Raw genomic sequence first — 20,076 nt, 5'->3', positions numbered from 1 at the left:
ACTGGACTGCCTTCACACTTGTATTAAAAACACAGATTTTAGTTTTTTCACATCACTATCCAGATACATGACTGAATTGATAATCTCCCCCTCCTGCTCCCCTACACACAGCGACACTTCCACGTTCCCAGAATTTACTCTCACTTCCTTCGTTTGACTTATATATCTTCAATTCAGCAGTCTCTGCTTCTTTTTTCAGTGAATTCATGGATTCATCTCCTGCCTGCTGTGATTCTGCTCACAACAAAGTCATAGACCAGTAGAAAGTGTTTTGTAACAAAATATAAAACTGCTGGACTCCAGTTGACGTCTTACTGGCTCTGTGAGGTTTCCCTTGTGGAACACAAAACATCTGTAGCCATTATACAGATCTCTCATGTTTGGGACATTTTGTTGTATACTAAACTTCTGCGACACCTGTCACATACTTTATGTTTCATAGACTCAAAGGCCTTTTCAAAATCAATGAATACCACACATAGTTGCCTGGAATTCTTTGCTTTTTTTAAATATGACCCTAAGAGTGTACATAAGCTCAACGAAATTATGTTGTGCCCAAAAAGTGTCCTCTTTATGCAGTCTATTTTCAAGTGAATTTTTAATCCATTTTTTAAATATCTCTGATCAGGACCTTACTGGGCACCGACAGAAATGTAATACCATGAGAGCTGTTGCAACCTGGCAGATTCTCCATTTTTTGAAACTTAACCACAAACCCATTTTTCCACCCCTTTAGGATTTCTCTTCCAGCCAAATACACAGCAATGGGTCGAACATTTTGAAGTACTTTCGATATCAGATTTTAAGAGTTCTGGTGCTATGTTGACTAAGAATGGAGCCTATTCATCTTTCTGGCTTCTCAAAGCACTCCTAATTGCAGCCACTGTGGGATGCTTAGATTTCTATTTTGATATGCTCAGAGTTCCTCCGGAACTTACCTCATCTTTTCCTCTAGGTTGTCTGCACAATTTAGAAGCTCCTTAAAATGCTCCCCCATCAGTGTTCTTAACTGGTCCTTCATATCAAAGTTCTTTATTGACAGCTGTTTAGTCTTAGAGGACTCCTATTTGTCCTTGTCCTCCTCCTCCTTAGAAGATAAGGAGTGAGAAAGTTTCCCTGCATTGGTTTCAGGTACAGAGGAGCAACAAGAAGTCTGATGGATAGCAACCTATAGTTCCTTCAGCTACCAGCTGGTGTACGGCTGTGGACCAACAGGAACCGTGGAAGGCAGCAGGAACCATGGAAGGAAGAGTCCCAAGTGTCTCTCCGTTGCTAGAGAAGCCGGAGGAGGATGAGGCGTTCCCAGCAGGTGGGGAACCAATGCTCCCAAGGTGGGTGTGGTGGAAGCACAGAAGGGGCCCAACTGCCTGGGGGCAGGTTTTGGTGGGTGGCTCAGAGGGTCCACCATAAGAGAGACAACAGAGGAAGGCATTGTCATCAGTGAAGGTGACACCGTTGCAGATGTAGCATAAGATTGCGTCATTTGTCCGGATTTAGATGCTTACTTTTTTCTGGCCTCTTGATATGTGAGCTTGTCCAGGGTCTTATATTCTTGGATTTTCTTCTCTTGCTTAAAAACAGAGCAAACTGGTGAACAGGGAGAGTGGAGCTCACTGCAGTTTACACAGATGGAGGGAGGGGCACAAGGAACATTCACATGGAGTCGATGTCTACAACTCCTGCAGACAAGGGTAGCAGTGCAATGGAAAGATATATGTCCGAACTTCATACACCTGAAGCATCTCATAGGAGTAGGAACATAGGGTTTCATGTCACACTGTAGACCATCACCTTGACCTTCTCAAGCAATGTATCACTCTCAAAAGTCAATATGAAGGCCACAGTAGCAACTCTTGTTTTCCCTTGGTCCCCTGTGGGCACAACAGGTGAAGTGCACACACTGTCGCTCTAAGCTGGTCTGCAGCTCATCGTCAAGTTGCTGAAGATCACAGTGAAAGATGACGCCTTGGACCATATTGAGACATGCCACAGTCATGACGGGCACATACTCCATGGCATACATGGGGAATGTGCAACGCCGGCACTAACAGTGCAATCCCTGTGTGATCAGGTGGCTACCATGTCCATGTACTTGACAACCCCCCCCCCCCCCCCCCTACAGGATGGTTATTGTGCGGGGTTTTGGGAATACGACAATAGGAAGGAAGGCTGCCAGGGTAGAAGGACATGGAGGCATTGAATACACAACAGTGGATGACCTTCCCTGCACGACATGCACTTCATAAAATTTGGAAAAAATGGCAAGTCAAACCCAACAATGGTGACCCTGTATTAATGGAAGGTGAAGATAGGGCTGGGAGTGAAAGTAGAAAACAAGACCAAAATTGTAAACTGAATAAAAGAGTCTGTACCACAAGGACCATCTGATAGAAAGTGTAGGTTTGCGGGACAGAAAGAGGAACCAATGCTGCAAAGGCTGGCGTGCCAGGACCCCGTGGTAGCCAACCACGTACTTAAAAAGAGTAGTGAACTCCGGGGTGGAGGGAGGAGGTTGGGGGGGGGGGGGGGGGGGGGGAGAGAAGAAACTTTAATAGTTGTACATGTTACATATAACTGCATGTACAAAGCACAGAACACCTTGTTCTAAATTGAAGAAACGAAGGACATAAATACACAAATACATAATAACAGCAAAATGAAAAAGGCAGTTCATGAAAGAAGTAACACTGAAAGGACACGGGGATGACTGAGCACTTTCCTGAAACAAGAAACTACAGAAACTTTGCAACACAAATTCAGATGCACTGAGGCCAAATTTTTCATCCTTAGCGTTTATAAACTGTGTCACTGACAGAGGCAACATGACAACCTTTCTGCCTGCCTCTGTATATGACCCTATTACCACTCACTGTAGTATTATTCCTTTGGTGTACTGCTGATACTGGCGTGGAGGCAGCAGCCAAGCCATTTGTTGCAGACAGAACTTTGATTGTGATTTAAAACTTTCTCCTGATGAAATAAGTTACTTTTGACCAGAATTAAATCTACACATAATTGTAACTTTTTAATTTTGAACCAAGCAAAGATTAGGCGCAAATCATAGTGCCATGTTACTTCTCCTACCTAAACTGAAACAATTCACAATCAACTTCATCATTCCACTGAGCATCTCCATTTTATGTTACAGATAGTACAATTTGAAAGGATGTGATTATCATGGTACCCCTGCAACACTTCCAATACTACATGCATTTCATACTGTGTGGTCCTTTGGTTACAATATCAACACTGTTCCTTTATGTTTACCTACTATGTACCCCTATTGGTAGCTCAACCATCATCATCATCATCATCATCATCATCATCATCATCATCATCATCTGTTTGGAACATAAGCCTCACTATCTACTCCTGTTTTCCCACCACCTTTCAGTGTTCACTCTGGTCCAGTTCTCACATCCTTTCTCAATACACTCCTCCACATATTAAAGCCACCTGTCCCTTGGTTTACCTCTTGGTCATTTCCTTTGTGTATCTCCTTGGGAATCCCCTCACTTTCCTGTCTCCTGAAGTGCCTATACCGTCTTTGCCTTGATGTGTGTATCTTGATCTGCAAGGGTTCCTCTTTCCACTATTTCCCTTACTCTTTCATTCCTCTTACTATCTCTCCTCATTACTCCTATCCTACTTCTGAGGAACTTCATTCGCAGCTCAATACTCACTAGATTACATTGGTATAATTAAGTGGTTACCTACATCTGTGACACAAACACCCCTGTTGCAGTACATTAGTACTTGCCATGCAGGTTTACAAAGAACACTACTACTTGCCATTCATTTTCTTTTGAACTGGTAGGAATTCCCAATCTCTTTTTTTTATGTATGATGGGAGCCAGTTGAATACCTGTGTAACAGAGTACTCTGAGGCAAAGTCTACAAGAAATTAGTCCATCTCTGTAGCTGAGTGCTCAGCACAGATGAATGCCTGTTAAGGGCCAGGGTTCGATTTTGGCTGGGTAGGATATTTTCTCCATTCAGATTGGGTGTTGTGTTATTATTTCATCATCAAAAACGTGCATGTTGCCGAAGTGGGGCCAAATAAGAAGACTTGCACCAGGCATTGGAACACCCACCCACATGCACATCACACAAGAAAATTATTTTTGTGTCTTTTACTGTGACAGTGTAGGTCACAGTTCAGCTGAATGGGGGTGGGGGTGGGGTTGGGCACTGTCTGGTGCAAAGCGCACAGGGATTAGAAAACAGCATCATAAGGCTGTCAGGTCCAGCACTGGGAGGCTGTGGGAACGGGGAAGATGGGGGAGGGGGGGGGGGGGATAGTTATAGTGAGCAGAAAAGTATAGGAACAGAGAGGGGACGTCAGGTGTGAGGTGGTGATAGGACAGGGGATAGAAAATGTTGGATGGAAGTGAGGGGATTGTATGTAGGGGCGGGGATAATTTCAGGAATGCAGAATGTGTTGTAAGGATAACTCCATCTGTGCAATTCGGAAAGGTTGGTCATGGAGGGGAGGATCTAGACATCCCAGAGTATGAAGCAGCCACTGAAATACTGCATGTTATATTCAGCTTTATGTTGTGCCACACGGTGGTCCACTCTGCTCTTGGGCACAGTTTGGTGGTGGTCATTCAGCATGGTGGACAGCTGGTTGATAGCCACACCAATATAAAAAGCCGTACAATGATTGTGACAGAGCCAGTATATGACACGGCTATTTTCACAGGTGACCCAGCCTCGGAAGGGGTAGGCTCAGCCTGTGACAGCACTGGGATAGTAAGTGCTGGGTGGGTGGACTGAGCAAGTCTTACACCTGGGTCTCCCCCAGAGAAATGATCCATGTGGCAAGGGGCTGGGATTGGGAGTGGCACAAGGATGGACTAGGATTTTTTGGAGATTGAATGGCAGGAGGGGTGGGAAGGATATTGGATACAATGTTCCATCATTTCGGAGCATGATGATAGGCAATCAAAGCCCAAGCAAAGAATGTAGTTCATTCATTCCATTCCAGGTTGGTACTGGGCAACAAAGGGGCAATCAGGTGTATGTGGGAATGCGGCATAGGATCGTGGATTGGTCGCGGGGAGGGGGGATAGTGCCTCTATGAAGGCCCTTGTCAGACATTCAGCATAATGGGCAAGAGTGTTCTTTTCGCTGCATATATGCTGTCCCAGCATGGTATGGCTGCATGGAAGGGATTTTTTGGTGTGGAATGGATGGCAGCTGCCAAAATGCTGGTACTTTTGGTGTTTGACGTGTTACATGTGAACAAAGGTGTGAATGGAGCCATGAGACAGGTGGTGGTAAACGCCAAGGAAGGTGGCATACTAGGTTGAGAAGCAGTTGGGGGGGATGGGAAAGAAGGTGTTGAGGCTGTGAAGGAATGAGGATAGGGTATCTTGGCCCCGGGTTAGGATCATGAAGATATCATCAATAAACCTGCACTGGAAGAGGGGAAAAGATGTACAATGATTGTGACAGCTAACATATGGCATGGTAGTTTTTACAGGTGGCCCACCCTCTGAAAGGGTTAGGGGTTTTGGTTAGCTAGAAAGGTTTCATCTAGATGATCCATAAACAAGATGGCATATGAGGATGTCAAGTGGGTGCCGATGGCAGTGCTGTGGATTTGTTGGTTGGTTTAAAAGAGGGGGCAGGGACCAAAGTGCTAGGTCATCAGTCCCTCGTTCTGATTAAAAAAATTCCACAAGGGTGGGAGTAAAATAATCAAGACATACAAAAAACAGCTGGAAGAAAGGAGAAAACCACAAGAATGACAGAAGGGGAACAAAGACTAAAATGGACAAAACTGGACAAGAAAACCATAGATGCAAGAAACAGGTAGAAGGGATGAAAACAAGAGAGCAGCCACTCTGCGACACATTAAAAAGCACTAGGATGTAGAACACAAAGGAACAAAGGACATGCACTAAAACTGACACTGAATGATAAAACCCAGTGATGAGGGTAGCACTGGTCGATAGCTTGTAGGCTCCTCAAGGAATCAGCACACACAAGAAATGGCTCTGAAGGGCATGAACGGATGTGCTCAAGAGCATGAGATATAGCCACCATCTCTGCAGTGAAAACACTGCAGCCATCGAGCACTGAATGCTGTTCAATACGTCGTCCAGGGATGAAGGCAATGTCATCATCAGCCGTCGAGCCGTCAGTGTAAACCACTTCATGGCCTCGGTACATGTCAAGAATCTAGAGGATGTGACAGCGGAGAGCCGCGGGGTTAACTTAGTCCTTAGGGCCATGTGAAAGGTCCAGGAAAAACTGCGGCCTAGGTGTACGTGAATGGACCTCAAGTACAGGTGGTAAAGGCACAGACTCCAGTTCGGACAGAAGGGATCGGATGCGAACAGCAATTGTTAGCCCTGACCTGGGCCACCAATGTGGCAGATGAACTGCCTTGGGTGGGAAAACGAGACAGTAATTCGGATGCGCAGGAGAACTACGAACGTGTCCAACGTAACTGGCGAGCCAAATCTTCAATGGAGGAACTCCAGCCTCCACCAGGACGCTGGTCACCGGACTCATCCTAAAAGCTTCCGTCACAGTGGGGCACAGGGTCCAGTAAACTCAACACTGAGGGTGCCCCCGAACCATAAACCAGACTCTCATAGTCAAGGTGGGATTGAACAAGGGCTCTGTAGAGCTGCAGCAACACAGAGCGATCTGTACCCCAGTTGGTGTTGCTCAGGCAGCATAGGACATTAAGGTGCTCCTAGCACTTCCACTTAAGCTGACGACAGTGACTAAGCCAAGTCAATCGGGCATCGAAAACCAGTCCTGAGAATCGATATGTCTCTACTACAGTGAGTGGATCATCATTAAGGTAAAGTTGTGGTTCCAGATGAACGGTACGACTCCGACAGAAGTGCATGTCACCCTCACACGACTTTGCAGCCGAAAACTGGAAGCCATGGGCTACAGTCCATGACTGTGGCTTGTGCATGGCTCCCTGTAGGCCCTACTCAGCAACACCAGTACTGGAGCATCAGGACGAGATGCAGAAGTCTTCGTACAGAGAATGTGAGAAAGACGGCCCTACAGTTGCTGATAGGCCATTAATGGCCACTAAAAATAGAGATACACTCAATACAGAGCCCTGCAGGACTCCATTCTCCTGGATAGGGGGGGAACTATGTGTGACACCAACCTGAACACGGAAAGTACAGAGCGACAGGAAATTTTGAATAAAAATCGGGAGGGGGCCCCGGAGACCCCTTTCATACAATGTGGCAAGGGTATTATGCCACCAGGTTGTGTCGTAAGCTTTTTGTAAATCCAAAAAAGATGGCAACAAGATGTTGGCGTCGGGAAGAGGCTGCTCGGATGGCAGACTCGAGGGACACAAGATTATCAGTGGCAGAGTGATCCTGGCGGAAACTGCCCTGGCATGGAGCCAGTAGGCCACGTGACTCCAGGACCCGACCCAACCCAACCGCCGACACATCATAGGTTCTAGCAGCTTACAAAGAATGTTGGTGAGGCTGATGGGCCAATAGCTATCCACATAAAGCGCGTTTTTACCAGGTTTGAGCACTGGTATGATGGTGCTCTCCTGCCATTGCGGTGAATAGTCATTGCACCAGATCCAGTTGAGGATGACGAGGAGATATCGCTTGCAGTCAGACGACAGATGTTTAATCATCTGTCTGTGGATCCGATCTGGCCCAGGAGCTGTGTCGGGGCAATATGCAAGGGCACTGAGAAGCTCCCACTCTGTATATGGGGCATTATAGGGTTCACTGTGGCGTTTAGTGAATGACAGGACTTTCCCTTTCATCCACCATTTGAGAGTGTGTAAGGCCGGGGGGGGGGGTTAATTCTCTGACGCAGAGGCTCGGGGTTCACTGCATACTAAGTTCAGGACATTGACACGAACTCTACCTGACACACTATAATAGTCGCTACGGTTCTTTTAATATCCCTTATAGCCACGGAGGGCAGGGGCCTGCATTCCCAGGAACCAGGTATCCTGGTGGGCAATGCAGAAAGCAGGTGTAAAACTTAACAGTTGCTGTAGCTCAGCTAGGTGGTCGAAAAAACCACAGCATTTCCACTGGAGGATGATGTTTAGGCACGAAGCGCGCAAGGAGGCAGGTTATGCCTCAGGGTCACCTGCTGCCACCCATTGAGTGTTTCTATCCATTGCTATGGTGGATGAGGCATCAGTGAGATCCATGTCCTCAGGAGATGCTAAGATCTCCACATCACCCTCAGATGCAGAACTGGAAGGGAGTGGTGGTGTTGGGGCCACCAGAGGGTCCTGTTTCTTAGCAGACTACTACTTTGTTTGTTTGCTTGCTCTCTCACTTCACTTCGCTTTGGGGGCTTGCTGGGAAGACTTCTCCGAAGCAGCTTCAGGCTTGGAGGAAGAATGTGAGGCTCTTCGTCCAGCAGTCTTTGGCTCCTTTAGCCACTGGCGATGTCCCCTGCATTTGGGGAGCCTTGCTCCCGAATTAGGTGCTTCGGGAGCAATGGAGGAAGATTTGCCCTCTACCACCAAGGGGGCGGATGTACTCTTGCGGTCCAGGGGGCCCACTGTTCGTGGCACAGAGTGAGGAACCACTGGCACTTGGGACAGCGATGGTGAAGTAGCTGCAGCATATGTCAACGTTAACCGAATGGGGTGTAATCTTTCAAATCTACATTTAGCCTCTTGGTAAGTCAATCAGTCCAGGGTCTTTTACTCCATAATTTTCCGCCCTTTTCGGAGTTCTGAGCAGTCTGGCAAGCACAGGGAGTGGAGCTTTCCACAGTTGATGCAAGTGGGAGGAGGCCCACGTGGAGTATCTGACTGTCGTGTATGTCCGCAGTCTCGACTTGTGGCACTGGAAGTGCAGCGGGAAGACGTGACCAAACTTCCACCACTTAAAGCGTCGCATAGGGGGAGGGACGTATGGTTTAACGTCACAGCGGTAAACCATAACCTTGACCTTTTCAGGCAATGAATCACCCTCAAAGGCCGAGATGAAGGCACCAGTAGCAAACCTTTTGTCTTTGGGTCACCTGTAAAAATGCCGGATGAAATGAACAACTCATCATTCTACAATGGCGTGGAGCTCGTTGTTGGACTGCAAAAGGAGATTGCGATTGGGTACATGATGGCCCCCACAACAACAGGCTGGGTACTGTGCTGGATACTGGGTGCAGAGAAATCCGATATTGTCATGGGGGTGAAAGAGGGCAGGAGACAATGGAAAAAGATGACATACCCTGGGAAGTGTCCTCACCCAAATAGTTGAATTGAAGGTGGAGATGCAAAGCTATGATGACAAGAGATTCAGGAGACAGAAGCTAATGGCACTATGGACAAATTATGCACCACTTAAGGCGTCCTTCCCCATATGGCCCGCACTTCTGCAGAGTTTGGAAAGTGCCAGGTCAAACCAGAAAATGGGACCTGAACGTATAGGGCCGAAAAGTGAGAGACTCGTTTTAGTCGCCTCTTATGACAGGCAGGAATACCTCAGGCCTATTCTAATCCCCGGACCTGCAGGGGGGAGAGAATTTGGCATATGATAAGCTGCACTAACAATCAACTTGGTCATGTAGTGGTGTATTGCACGCAGATGAGACCATTGATATAGTGTGGTCGGATGTTAGAGTGTATGCGGTTTCAACCGTCCCCCCCCCCCCCCTCTCCCCCGACTCCACTCAACATTTTCAGCCCTCTGTCCTATCACCTCCTCCCAACTGACACCCCTCATCCTTATTGTGAATGCTCTCTGCCAGTGAACTCACAGGTATTTTCCTCTCCTTTTCTGCTCACCATTCACAACCCTCCCTCCACCTTTTCCTCACAGTCTCAAGCCGCACCTGGCAGCCTTGCTTGCCACCTTTTAGTCCATGCATGCTCCGCCTGACAGCATTCTTCTCTCCCCACCCGTACCCTCTACTTTCCCCAACTCACTCCAGACTGCTGCTTTAGTTCAACTCAACAGCTGAGACAGCAGTCATTATGCGAGAGGTGTGTGTTTGTGTGAATATGTGTGCATTTTCTGTTCTTGTCTAAAGAAAGCTTTGGCCAAAAGCTCCAGTGCGCAACAGTCTTCTCAGTGATCAGATCTAGAATCAACCTCTTGCCTTATGCTCAGAGCTACAATCCATATCATATGATGCAGGGTGCAAAAGAGACTATTATCCAGTGGAACATGACTAACAATTCAGACAAAAACCACCTTCACTCAACTTCCCTGCATGTCTACATTCTTAGGTTAAACAGAGTCATTTCCAGCAACTGCACTTCTCACCTAAAACCACAGTTATGATACACCACCATAATTCTACAAAAATTGTGAGAGACTATGTATGTGCAAGCTACGGAAAGTAAAGAACCTAAAGATCGATTACCAATGTGCGAAACCCTTCTGTAATGAAAGTAAAAGTTATAAGGAGGTCATTTACACATATTTCTGTGAGTGAGGTGGAAAAGCCAATAAAATTGTAAGCTATGAGAAAGCTGCAAAGGAAAGGGATGAAAAGATGGTGTAGAAAAGAAGAAAGAAGCAAAAGAAGAAAGAAGCTTAAGTCATTGAAACAATAACTATGTATACAAATTAAACCTAAAGTGTAAGAACCATTCAAAGTGCAAAAACTAACGCTGCTGTTTTAAGGGGAAAAAATCTGCAGATACTATATAAAAATTCAAATACTAGTAATAAGAAATTCCCTAAGTTTAGTGGCACTTAAGATTAAATTACCAGGTATCAACATCAAAGAGCAGCCACAAGCAAGTTACAGCTGAAAGCTGTAACCAAGTAAACAATTCCAATTACTTACTTATCCCCATGACACTAAGCAAAGTTTATATACAATACTTGCTAACGAGATTATTTTTAGAGGCATTACCTTGAATCCAAAGTAGTTGTAACTAAAATCTCTATCATAAATTATTGCAGAATTAAGCCTGTCTGCATTTTTCATAATAACGTTGTGGTGGAATTCTGATATAAGTGGACTTTTCCTTTTTGTCACAGGATTGACCATATTATACAAATCATCCATTACATCTGTGGGAAGAAATGTCATAAGCGAATCAAGAGAAGTTAAAATGTTAACATAAGGAACTTAAACAACATACTGTAATTATTAATATAATCCTACAGTGTTTTAAGGAACACATCAAAAAGCATTCTAATGTGTTCCAGTACACTTTAAATTTTGTCCCTGAAACATCAGCAGTAAGTTTACAGTACATAACAAATAAGATCTTTAGTCTAGTCAGTCAGAAACAGTTACACACAACATATGATCTACAGCCACATAACTTTCCTTATTTATTACTTACAAACCATAATAACATTTAATATAATTAAAAATATTCCAACAGTGAGAAGTGAAAGGGCAAGCTCCAAATACACATTATTTAAGTTTGAGATGACTATAGTACACATCAATTATAGTCTGTTCAAACTTACTTTAGGATTGACAGCTACGGCAGAAGCAATAGAGAGCGAGACCACACGGGCCGCACAGCACATATTTCACCAATACCACGAGACCTGTAGCCACAGCAGGCACTCACAGTTGCCAAACCTTCACCCCCATCGTCACAACACTTCCCTCTTGCACTTTGCTGGCGTTTTAGACAGCTTGCTGCCCCATGTGTTCGCTGCACCCTGACATTTTGTTTGTTATAATATTCACTGTTTGTAGAAGTTTTTATTTTATTTGTTGTTACTGTTAGTTGTTGTGGGGTTCTCAGCAGTACCAGAAGGAAATTAATCAGAAGTTATGAGCGGTTAAGTTTGACGTCATTCCCTCAGCCAGTGGGTTGCTTTATGAGGTAAGATGAGAAAAATGGTTTGCACAATATGCGATTGCTTTGAGATTGAAAAACTTAATAGTGGCCCGATGCTATCTATTAACTACGTGATCGATAGAACTTCTCCAAATTTGAATAAATAAAAAAACCCTATTCCCAAGAAACACTGAAGCTTGAAACTCGGGGGAAAAGTGTTATGTGGATAAGTGGATTACCAATACAGATTAATTTGCTGAAGACGTGATTTGTCGTGTTTAAAATTATTATCGTAGAAAGGATCATCTGACACACAGCAGGTTAGTCATCCTTAAGGAGTCAGGTGCTTTTCAAGGCAGTCACACATACCATTTTCACTGTTTTGCATGACATAGGATTTAATTTGGACATTTCTGTCACTGTATAGTGTAAAGGGAAGGGAACATATAGCTACAATGCAGTGCTGACTTAAGGTAGATCAGTAACATGAATACCAATAAAATTTTATGAACAGGAAGTACACATGGATTTTCCCGGGTGAAAATACACTTTTTCTGTGTTAAGTGATAGTACACTTTTCCTCGGAACTATAAAAGTTATCAGTCCTTTGAATGGTTACAGCTTTATACACCGGCATAGAATTTCCCGGCACTTTAGGAAACAAAACATAGCGGAAAAAAACAAGTTTTGGAAAGATGTCTGATTTTCAGCAACATGTAAACTGCATATTTTCGTATTATTAAAGTATAAACTCTAATTCCACCAAATACCATATATTACTTTCCGAAGCATTGAAATCTAGACATTGATGCGCTTTTGTAAGCCAGTCATAGCTCGTATCACGTGATCTCGCCAGCCGATGACAATGGATATTCAGAGCATAGGACACTCATGTAGTCAGCCGATAGCAACACACTTAAATAGCGCAAACACAGAAATAGGAAAAGTTAATGGTTTAAATTAATATACATGGTGTTGCTACAAGAAAAGAAAAGCTTTCACATCTAAAATTGGTCTCAAAGGTTAATAAGCAACAAGAAAAGCTAAGCTTTCACATGCAATGTTGATCTTACACTTTACGATACATCACACAATTGTGCCAGTATAATTTTTAATGACACAAATTTTCGGGCCTCGAACTTATTCTAAATGGTCGTCCTCAAAGAGTTGATTTTTAAATAAGATTCAAACGCTCTGTAATTTAAGAAATTTATTGTACATTCTCGCACACAGTTCATCTTGCTTAAAGGAAATTTACTTTGTAAGTAATGCTTCTCAAACAACCATTCGCAGGATTTTCCAGCGACTTGTTAGAAACAGGTTTGCTTCAGCAGCTGCCAGAGAGCACCTGATAACAGGAGTCACTGAGCTTGCGCAGCTACAATGGCGCAGGAAGCCTGTATGTTTGTACGTGTAAAACATTAAACGACTTTACGTTATGTCATAGAAGAAACAAGACATTAGAGAATACCCTAAGAGCATCGGAATTTCATGAACAATACTAAAAATGCATAATTTGGCTTAAATGCACATTCGGATGTAAATTTTCTTGGAGTGCCGATACTGTATTCTCATGGTTGGTTCGTTATTGTGGCATAATACCATACATGCTAGCAGATGAAAACGTGCACTTTAAATGCAGCAAACAGTCGAAACTAGCCAATAGTGTGGAATTAAACACTTCATTCCAAATAAATTGACTGCCTCAGCGGAAAAGATTAATAAAAGCCAAATTTCTTTAGAAAACCGACAAAAATAACTTCATTGCTTCGCAAGGCGATTAATGCTTGTCTGTCAGAAAGGTGGAAATAAAATAAAACATGAAATTAATAACATATTTTAGCCTTCCATAATTATGTCAATTTATTTTAATCCACTTTATTGATAGCTCCCGGCCACAGAAATTGTTTTGTTTTCATTTGACATGAAACTAAAAGAAACAACAAAATCACTGAACGCAAACTAAGGTCACGTGGAAACTACTCATCTCCCCACTGTAACTCAGAATGCGCTGCACATCAGCACCAGATCTACGATATTTCACAACCAGGGCAATACTAGATAGTATTGCCTAATACTAGCAAAACGTTTTATGTTAAGAAACAGCTTCACATTTCATTCATACGCTCCAGCTTCTGAAGCATGAAACCGAAAAGTACTACTACGAAATTTTTATATAAATTTGGAATTGTCATATTCTTCCACAATTATGTGATGTCCCCGTTTCTTCTCCTTCCTCATTCTAACAAACAATTTGTCATCGCTAATTCAGTAACAATTCCTGCCAGTGTCAAAACTTATTCTCCAGTTAACTTCACTACCCCTGCCACAATCACCAGTTTAGTTATCCCGCGTTTACTCTATGGTTAGGCGTTATTACGTGTTCGTACAACGCGTTTTCCACGCTGCTCCCAGAATAGAACTTTAGCAGCTGCTAGCCAGGGACTGTAAAACTGGCCCTTACTAGTGTAGCGTTCTGACCAAGAACTTTTTGTCAACATTTCATTTTCTTGGATACACCGAGAAGATAATACATAATCTCTCTTACCTGTTACTCCTGATAGTCCTTTATTTCCACTCTGGTAGTCTGAATCAATGGATTTCATTAATAATTATAACAACGCTGATCATTCGCAAACCCAGTCAACCACATAAACAGCGACTGGCATTCACCCGTTCGATTTTATTCTGCTCAGCTGGTATAGCCCTGTCCCCTTTTGTCTGCAGGACAGTTTATTTCTAGATGCAACAAGGATTCCCCTACCAGAGACAACATGTACACTATGCATGCATTCAAAAATCAACTTACGATTCATTCAGAAATAAACTTAGAATTCGTTCAAATACCAACAGGGATATGTTTCAAAATCATATGAGTAATCGACAGACCAACGTGTGCTGGATGCTAGTCGCTGTGTAAAACAAGGTCTTTTCCTCAAAAACATGAATCTGGCGCTCCCTCCCCATCTCGCAAATTGCTGCCCGGGGCAGATACTCCGGTTTGCCCCCACTTCTAAATTCAGGCCCGTTGGGTCTGCGCGAATCTGGCAACTTAGGCGCATGAATAAAATTTTTCCGAGTAGCATCTGGCTGCTTGCTGCTATTGCTTATACAGCTAACTGCCACACTTATGAAGCCAGAAGCGGGAGAAGGTACTACTCATACATGACTCGACTGCGCATGCACATGTGCTCGCTCGCAACTGCTCAAACAAACCTAATGTAAACAGTTGTGCCATCACTCTGATCGAAGGCAATTTGCTGTTATCAAGCAATGCATAGTGTTTCTAAAGCCTTTGACACATTTTGCTGTTGGCGGACACTTATATGAGCACTGTGTTTTATTTTTGTATACGATTCATTTCCTTTGCAATTTACATTCTTTTTCTCTTGTTCATGTTTTATTGCTGCAGTATTATTCTGCAGTAGTGAGATACAGATACGATTAGATTTACTTTCACTCCAATTGATCCATAGTGAGGAGGTCCCCCAGGATGTAGAACATGTCAGAAAAACAATAATACATGACAAATATTTACAACTGAAACAAATAAGCTAATGTACCTTCCACGGGTTCCAAGTGGAATGATTTTTAATGAACACTATATGAAAGAATCATTTTACAAACACTTATTTACTAAGATCGCATTAATGCACTGAATTTAAAATTTTAAAAAATGTAAGTAATATCCAATGTTGGAGTATTGATTTTTACCAGTCAAAGTTACAAAAATGTAACTGGAAACTATAACAATGAAAAATACAAAGAATTTTAAAAATTCCCAGGTTTTTCACGGTTTTCTCCTAGGTGAAAAAATTCCCGGGTTTTTCCCGAATCTCCCAGGTTGTATACACCCTGTATGAAACATGTCAACTCTGAACATGTTGTCAAATATGGCTGGACAGGTGAAAGGTAAGGAACAATCCCAACAAAACCTTCCAGCATACTCATTATTTGCCATGTATGCACCACCACAAGGTTCTCTCTCCAATGGTTTCTTGCTTTTTCTCAAACAGTCTCTTGCTTTTTAAATCACAGGATTAATTAACAATGTAATTATGTAAAACACAAGAAAAGCAACAGCACAGAGAAGCTGCAGAAAAAGATGAAGTGTGTGTATGAAGATTATTACTAATTTTTAACGGCAAAAGACCCACCAATGTTACCAAGGAAGGGAGTCACTTTGTAATGTTAATAAATAAATGAATAAAATCAATCAAAAGAGACAGGAGATAATCACAAAAAATTAACCAAATCATGTTTACAGTGCAGTTTTGTAGAATCATTAATTCAAAATCTGGGAAAACTGTCAAAGATTTTTGTTGATAATGCTTCTTATCATTCAGCTGCTGAAATAGCACCTACCATACCAAGGCGAAAGGGGGGAAATGACTGACTGGCTTCAATTTCATAACATCAATGTAAGTGCTAACCTTAGAAGGTTGGAGCTTATGGAACTAACAGCTCATCATTAACCACAGTTTTGCATATATGGAATTTACGAGCTCACAAAAATGTATGGGCATTCAAGCATTGGCCTACCACCTTACCACTGCCATTTCAACCCAGCAGAGTTAATAAAGGCTCAAACTGAAGGTTATGCTTCCAAGAACAGTATAAATTTAATTTTCTGCAGATGAAGCACTCTGATGTTAGAAACCTCATCTTTGAATATTGGAAGAAATAAGACAAAGATATGTACAGCATGATGGCGAGAGCATGGCACAATAAAACTGTTTCACAAAGATTCCATGTGGATGGTGATTATGTGATTAAATAAGAACAGCGGCAGTTACAGTGCTATTTCAAGTATGTCATAGCGATGAGAGCAATGTCGGAGTTCCATTATCACCTTCAAAATGAAATGTGGATGGATTAAGGTGCATGTCTGAAGTGCACAAGTTACATAACTTGTAATTTGTTAAGTTTTGACATTTTAATAACAAGGCTTTGTCAGTGAAACTCCAAATGAAGTTTGTCTCCTCAAGAATTCATCAAATATCATATTGTATAAAATAGGATTTCTCACATCTTATCTTTTGTTATGTTAGAAATAAGCAGTTGGAGCAAAAAACTTGATAACAGGTTAGTTATAAACTTAGCGATCCATTTGTCATAACGTAACCATATAGGCAACCCCTTAGTACTTTACGCACCAGCGGACCATAGCAGATCGTATTCAGCCGACATTATCTCCATTATCTCGTGTTAGAAAACTTTGACAGTCAGTATGAAGTAGATGAAAATGCAATGTATTTTTAAGATTTCATTCACTTAACATCTTCACCTTAAATCAATAACAAAAAACTTCCACGCATGTGAAAAATTCGGTAACATCAACAGAAAATGCAATTTTGTAAACCGTCTGTATAATGCCTTAATGATTTGTTGCCACATATGAAACCAGAATAAAAACATAGTGCAACTTCTACAGAACACACAGATGCCAGTTCCACATTTATACAGTGAATAGTTTCCCTGTTTGAGAGAGCTGAATAAAATGTATGATAACACGTCTCTTCCACGTGGAACATCTTTGACACTTCTCCGCACCTCCATGTGCTCCAGCCGAACTGTCCATCCTGAAGTAATTTTGAACAGACTATACACGCATTTCATTGAGAACACAAAAGAAGCTGCTGCCTTTATTGTAGTGAGAGATGTTGAGGCTTGGTAGTGCAGTGTGCGTGTACTAAGGTACATAACCACAGTTCTGTACTGGGACGAAATACTTCCTCATACTGCCAGTTTGATCTTCCTTTTTGAAGGCTACGTATCATTTTTAGAGTGAACATTTAATGTAGGACCAAACTGTGGAATGTGAATACAAATGCGAATGCACCAATAACCGATACCAGCCACCTTTATTTTTTGACAATATGTTTAGAAGAATACGACCCCCCCAAAGGTAGATTTATTTAAACTATAACAAAGATATTTTGTATGTACATTTTTCTGGACAACTTTTATGACTGGCTTACAGTGTTCACATGCTGCATTTCCAATCATATATAAACTGCAAGCTTAACTTTTCATGCATAAGAGGTTATTCTGAGCTGCTATTCTGTACTGAAAAGTGTGACTTTGAAGAAAACTAGAATCGCTCTCAGATTCTAGCACGGGTCACCCAGAATATCAGCAGCCTATATAAAACAGTTTGTTATCTTTATTTTAAAAAATTCATTTGGTGAGAGCTCAAAATTCTTCAAATGCATAGTGCAAACACTGATGAAGATAACTGGTTATCAGTTAATAGCGTAGTTCTGTTAATCCACATCACTTACTTTGGTTGACCTACAGAGTGGCAATTCTGGGCTGTGCAACACGTGGGAAGTCAGTGTACTTCACACACACTGTTCAAAAAATGGGCAAAGAAGCAACTGAAATTGAGAGAGACCCATGTATGACAATATCCATTTCCTGCCCCCCATTAATGAGCAACACAGGACAGCAGATGGTAAGACACACACCATCATGAAAATTGTTGGTAAATATTCAGCATTAATTCAGCAATGTAGAACTGGCAAGGTTTTATTACACTACCAGCTATTATACCTCATGGCATGGCTCTATTAAAATAAGTTTGAGATACAGTTTGTAAAGGCAAGGGGCAATGTTGCCAGTGCACACCCTCTACATGTGCCAATAAAATGGCCAACAAAGTGAGCACACACAGCTCACAAAAGACCTACAATTGGCTGGTGGCTGGCCCTATCACTCTACTCACTGAAATGCCAATCACAAAGTTGCTTCAGTAAAATTTTACTTACAGCAACGTTGGAATAGCGTGCTGATGTTGGCAACGACTGTTGAATACTGGGAATTCACGATGACCAACTGTGACACATATGCAGGCAGCCAATCAGATTTTGGGCGGTAACACCTAATTTATCCCCACAATAAACTTAATTAGTTTGATAAGGTCGACTGGGAGTTCCAGTTCCACAAAGTGGAACAAATATTGGTTTGTGGTTTAAATTCAGAACTTGCCAAGTGCACAAATTTTAGTATGTACATGGTCCACACAAGCAGTAACAGCTCTTAGAATTGTTTCACCGATGGCAAAACACATCGCAAACTGCTTGACTGAAGCATTCTTTAATGTCACGTAAGTAGTGCCAGGCATCCATAGCAGAATGTGCACAATGTTTTAGTGTCAGACAAATTTGCTTCAAAAAATTGTCGGATGTGAAACGGCTGAACAGACTGCCCATGTGAAAATAGACTCTACAAACCTAACCACACAGAGAATAATCCGGTGTTTTCCATTAATAAAAGAAGTAATACTATTGTATGTAGTTTTGTCGCAAAACTGAAGTGATTATTTTCTAGTAACTAGAGACACTGACAAAAAAACAATGAAACATTTGTGACAACTAACATTATAATCAACAAGACGCTAGAAATTTATTGTCCAAGATATCACTACTCTTTGAAAACCCAACCATATAGAATAAGAGGACTGGTCTTTTGTGTTGACCATGAAGTAACTAATTAATGCTGTTCCTGCTCTATGGTTGACACGTTCTTGTATGTACCCTTATCTGCCCAGTAAAGTAATTATCTTCGTAAACAGTAAAATTTTGCTTATGGCCTGCATTTTTATAATCCACCAAACCAAAATAGCAAATGTCATTGGATACTGGACACCATCAGTCAATTGGCTAATGCCAACATCTTATTATTCCCAGTATTCAATGATCATAGCCAACATCAGCACTTTACACCACCAATGTGGGAAAATTTAACTTGTTTCTTTAATTGTAATATAGAGCAGTCTGCTTCTGGGCACCTCCCAATCACCAGTCTTTATACATGCTCATGACTAGCAGTATGCTCCCATTTTTCAGCCAGCAATCGTCCACACTGAACAAAGACAGTCACAAAATTTCCAGGACAACTGAGGCAGGTGGTTGTAACCCGATTCATTTTAGCAGTAATACTAAGTTTATCTTAGACATTTATAACTATTTTAAGAAACCATTTCATAAAACTTGTGTATACATTTCATAGTGTGACAAAAGTATTTTTTTACCACTGAAAGCCTTCTTAGTTTCTTTGTGTAGGTTTGAAACTGCAATTCTTGCTGCCAGTACTGCATAATCAGGATGTCTGGTTGTCATCGTGGCGGCAGTCTCTGCTGCAAGATTGTCCAGCTCCACTGTTGTCACACCAGAGTATAGACCACTGATAACTTTCAGAGTGATCGCTGGCTGTAACAGTAAGATACTTGTGTATTAGCTGCGGTAAACTTCAAAACATTGACAAATAACTCTTGTAATGCACATAAGAAAGATTATTTACACAACACAATTGCATGAGAGGAGATGATAAATGCT

The 20,076-nt window shown here is 42.1% G+C and overlaps 1 protein-coding gene across 1 annotated transcript in view; it reads right to left on the bottom strand.

The window, feature by feature from the left end:
• The window catches only part of LOC124619228 (ribonucleoside-diphosphate reductase large subunit), an 80,279-nt gene that overhangs the window by 46,281 nt on the left and 13,922 nt on the right, over window positions 1-20,076 (bottom strand). The window contains exons 3-4 of the mRNA XM_047145467.1: window positions 19,773-19,950; window positions 10,846-11,006 (exon numbers count right to left, since the gene is read on the bottom strand). Of these exons, the coding sequence (XP_047001423.1) occupies window positions 10,846-11,006; window positions 19,773-19,950 (339 nt within the window). The remainder of the gene's footprint in view (window positions 1-10,845; window positions 11,007-19,772; window positions 19,951-20,076) is intronic.

Source organism: Schistocerca americana, chromosome 6 (assembly GCF_021461395.2).
Source record: "Schistocerca americana isolate TAMUIC-IGC-003095 chromosome 6, iqSchAmer2.1, whole genome shotgun sequence".
Classification (NCBI taxonomy): domain Eukaryota; kingdom Metazoa; phylum Arthropoda; class Insecta; order Orthoptera; family Acrididae; genus Schistocerca; species Schistocerca americana.
Note: the sequence above shows the minus strand (reverse complement) of the source record. Positions and strands in the feature narration are given on the sequence as shown.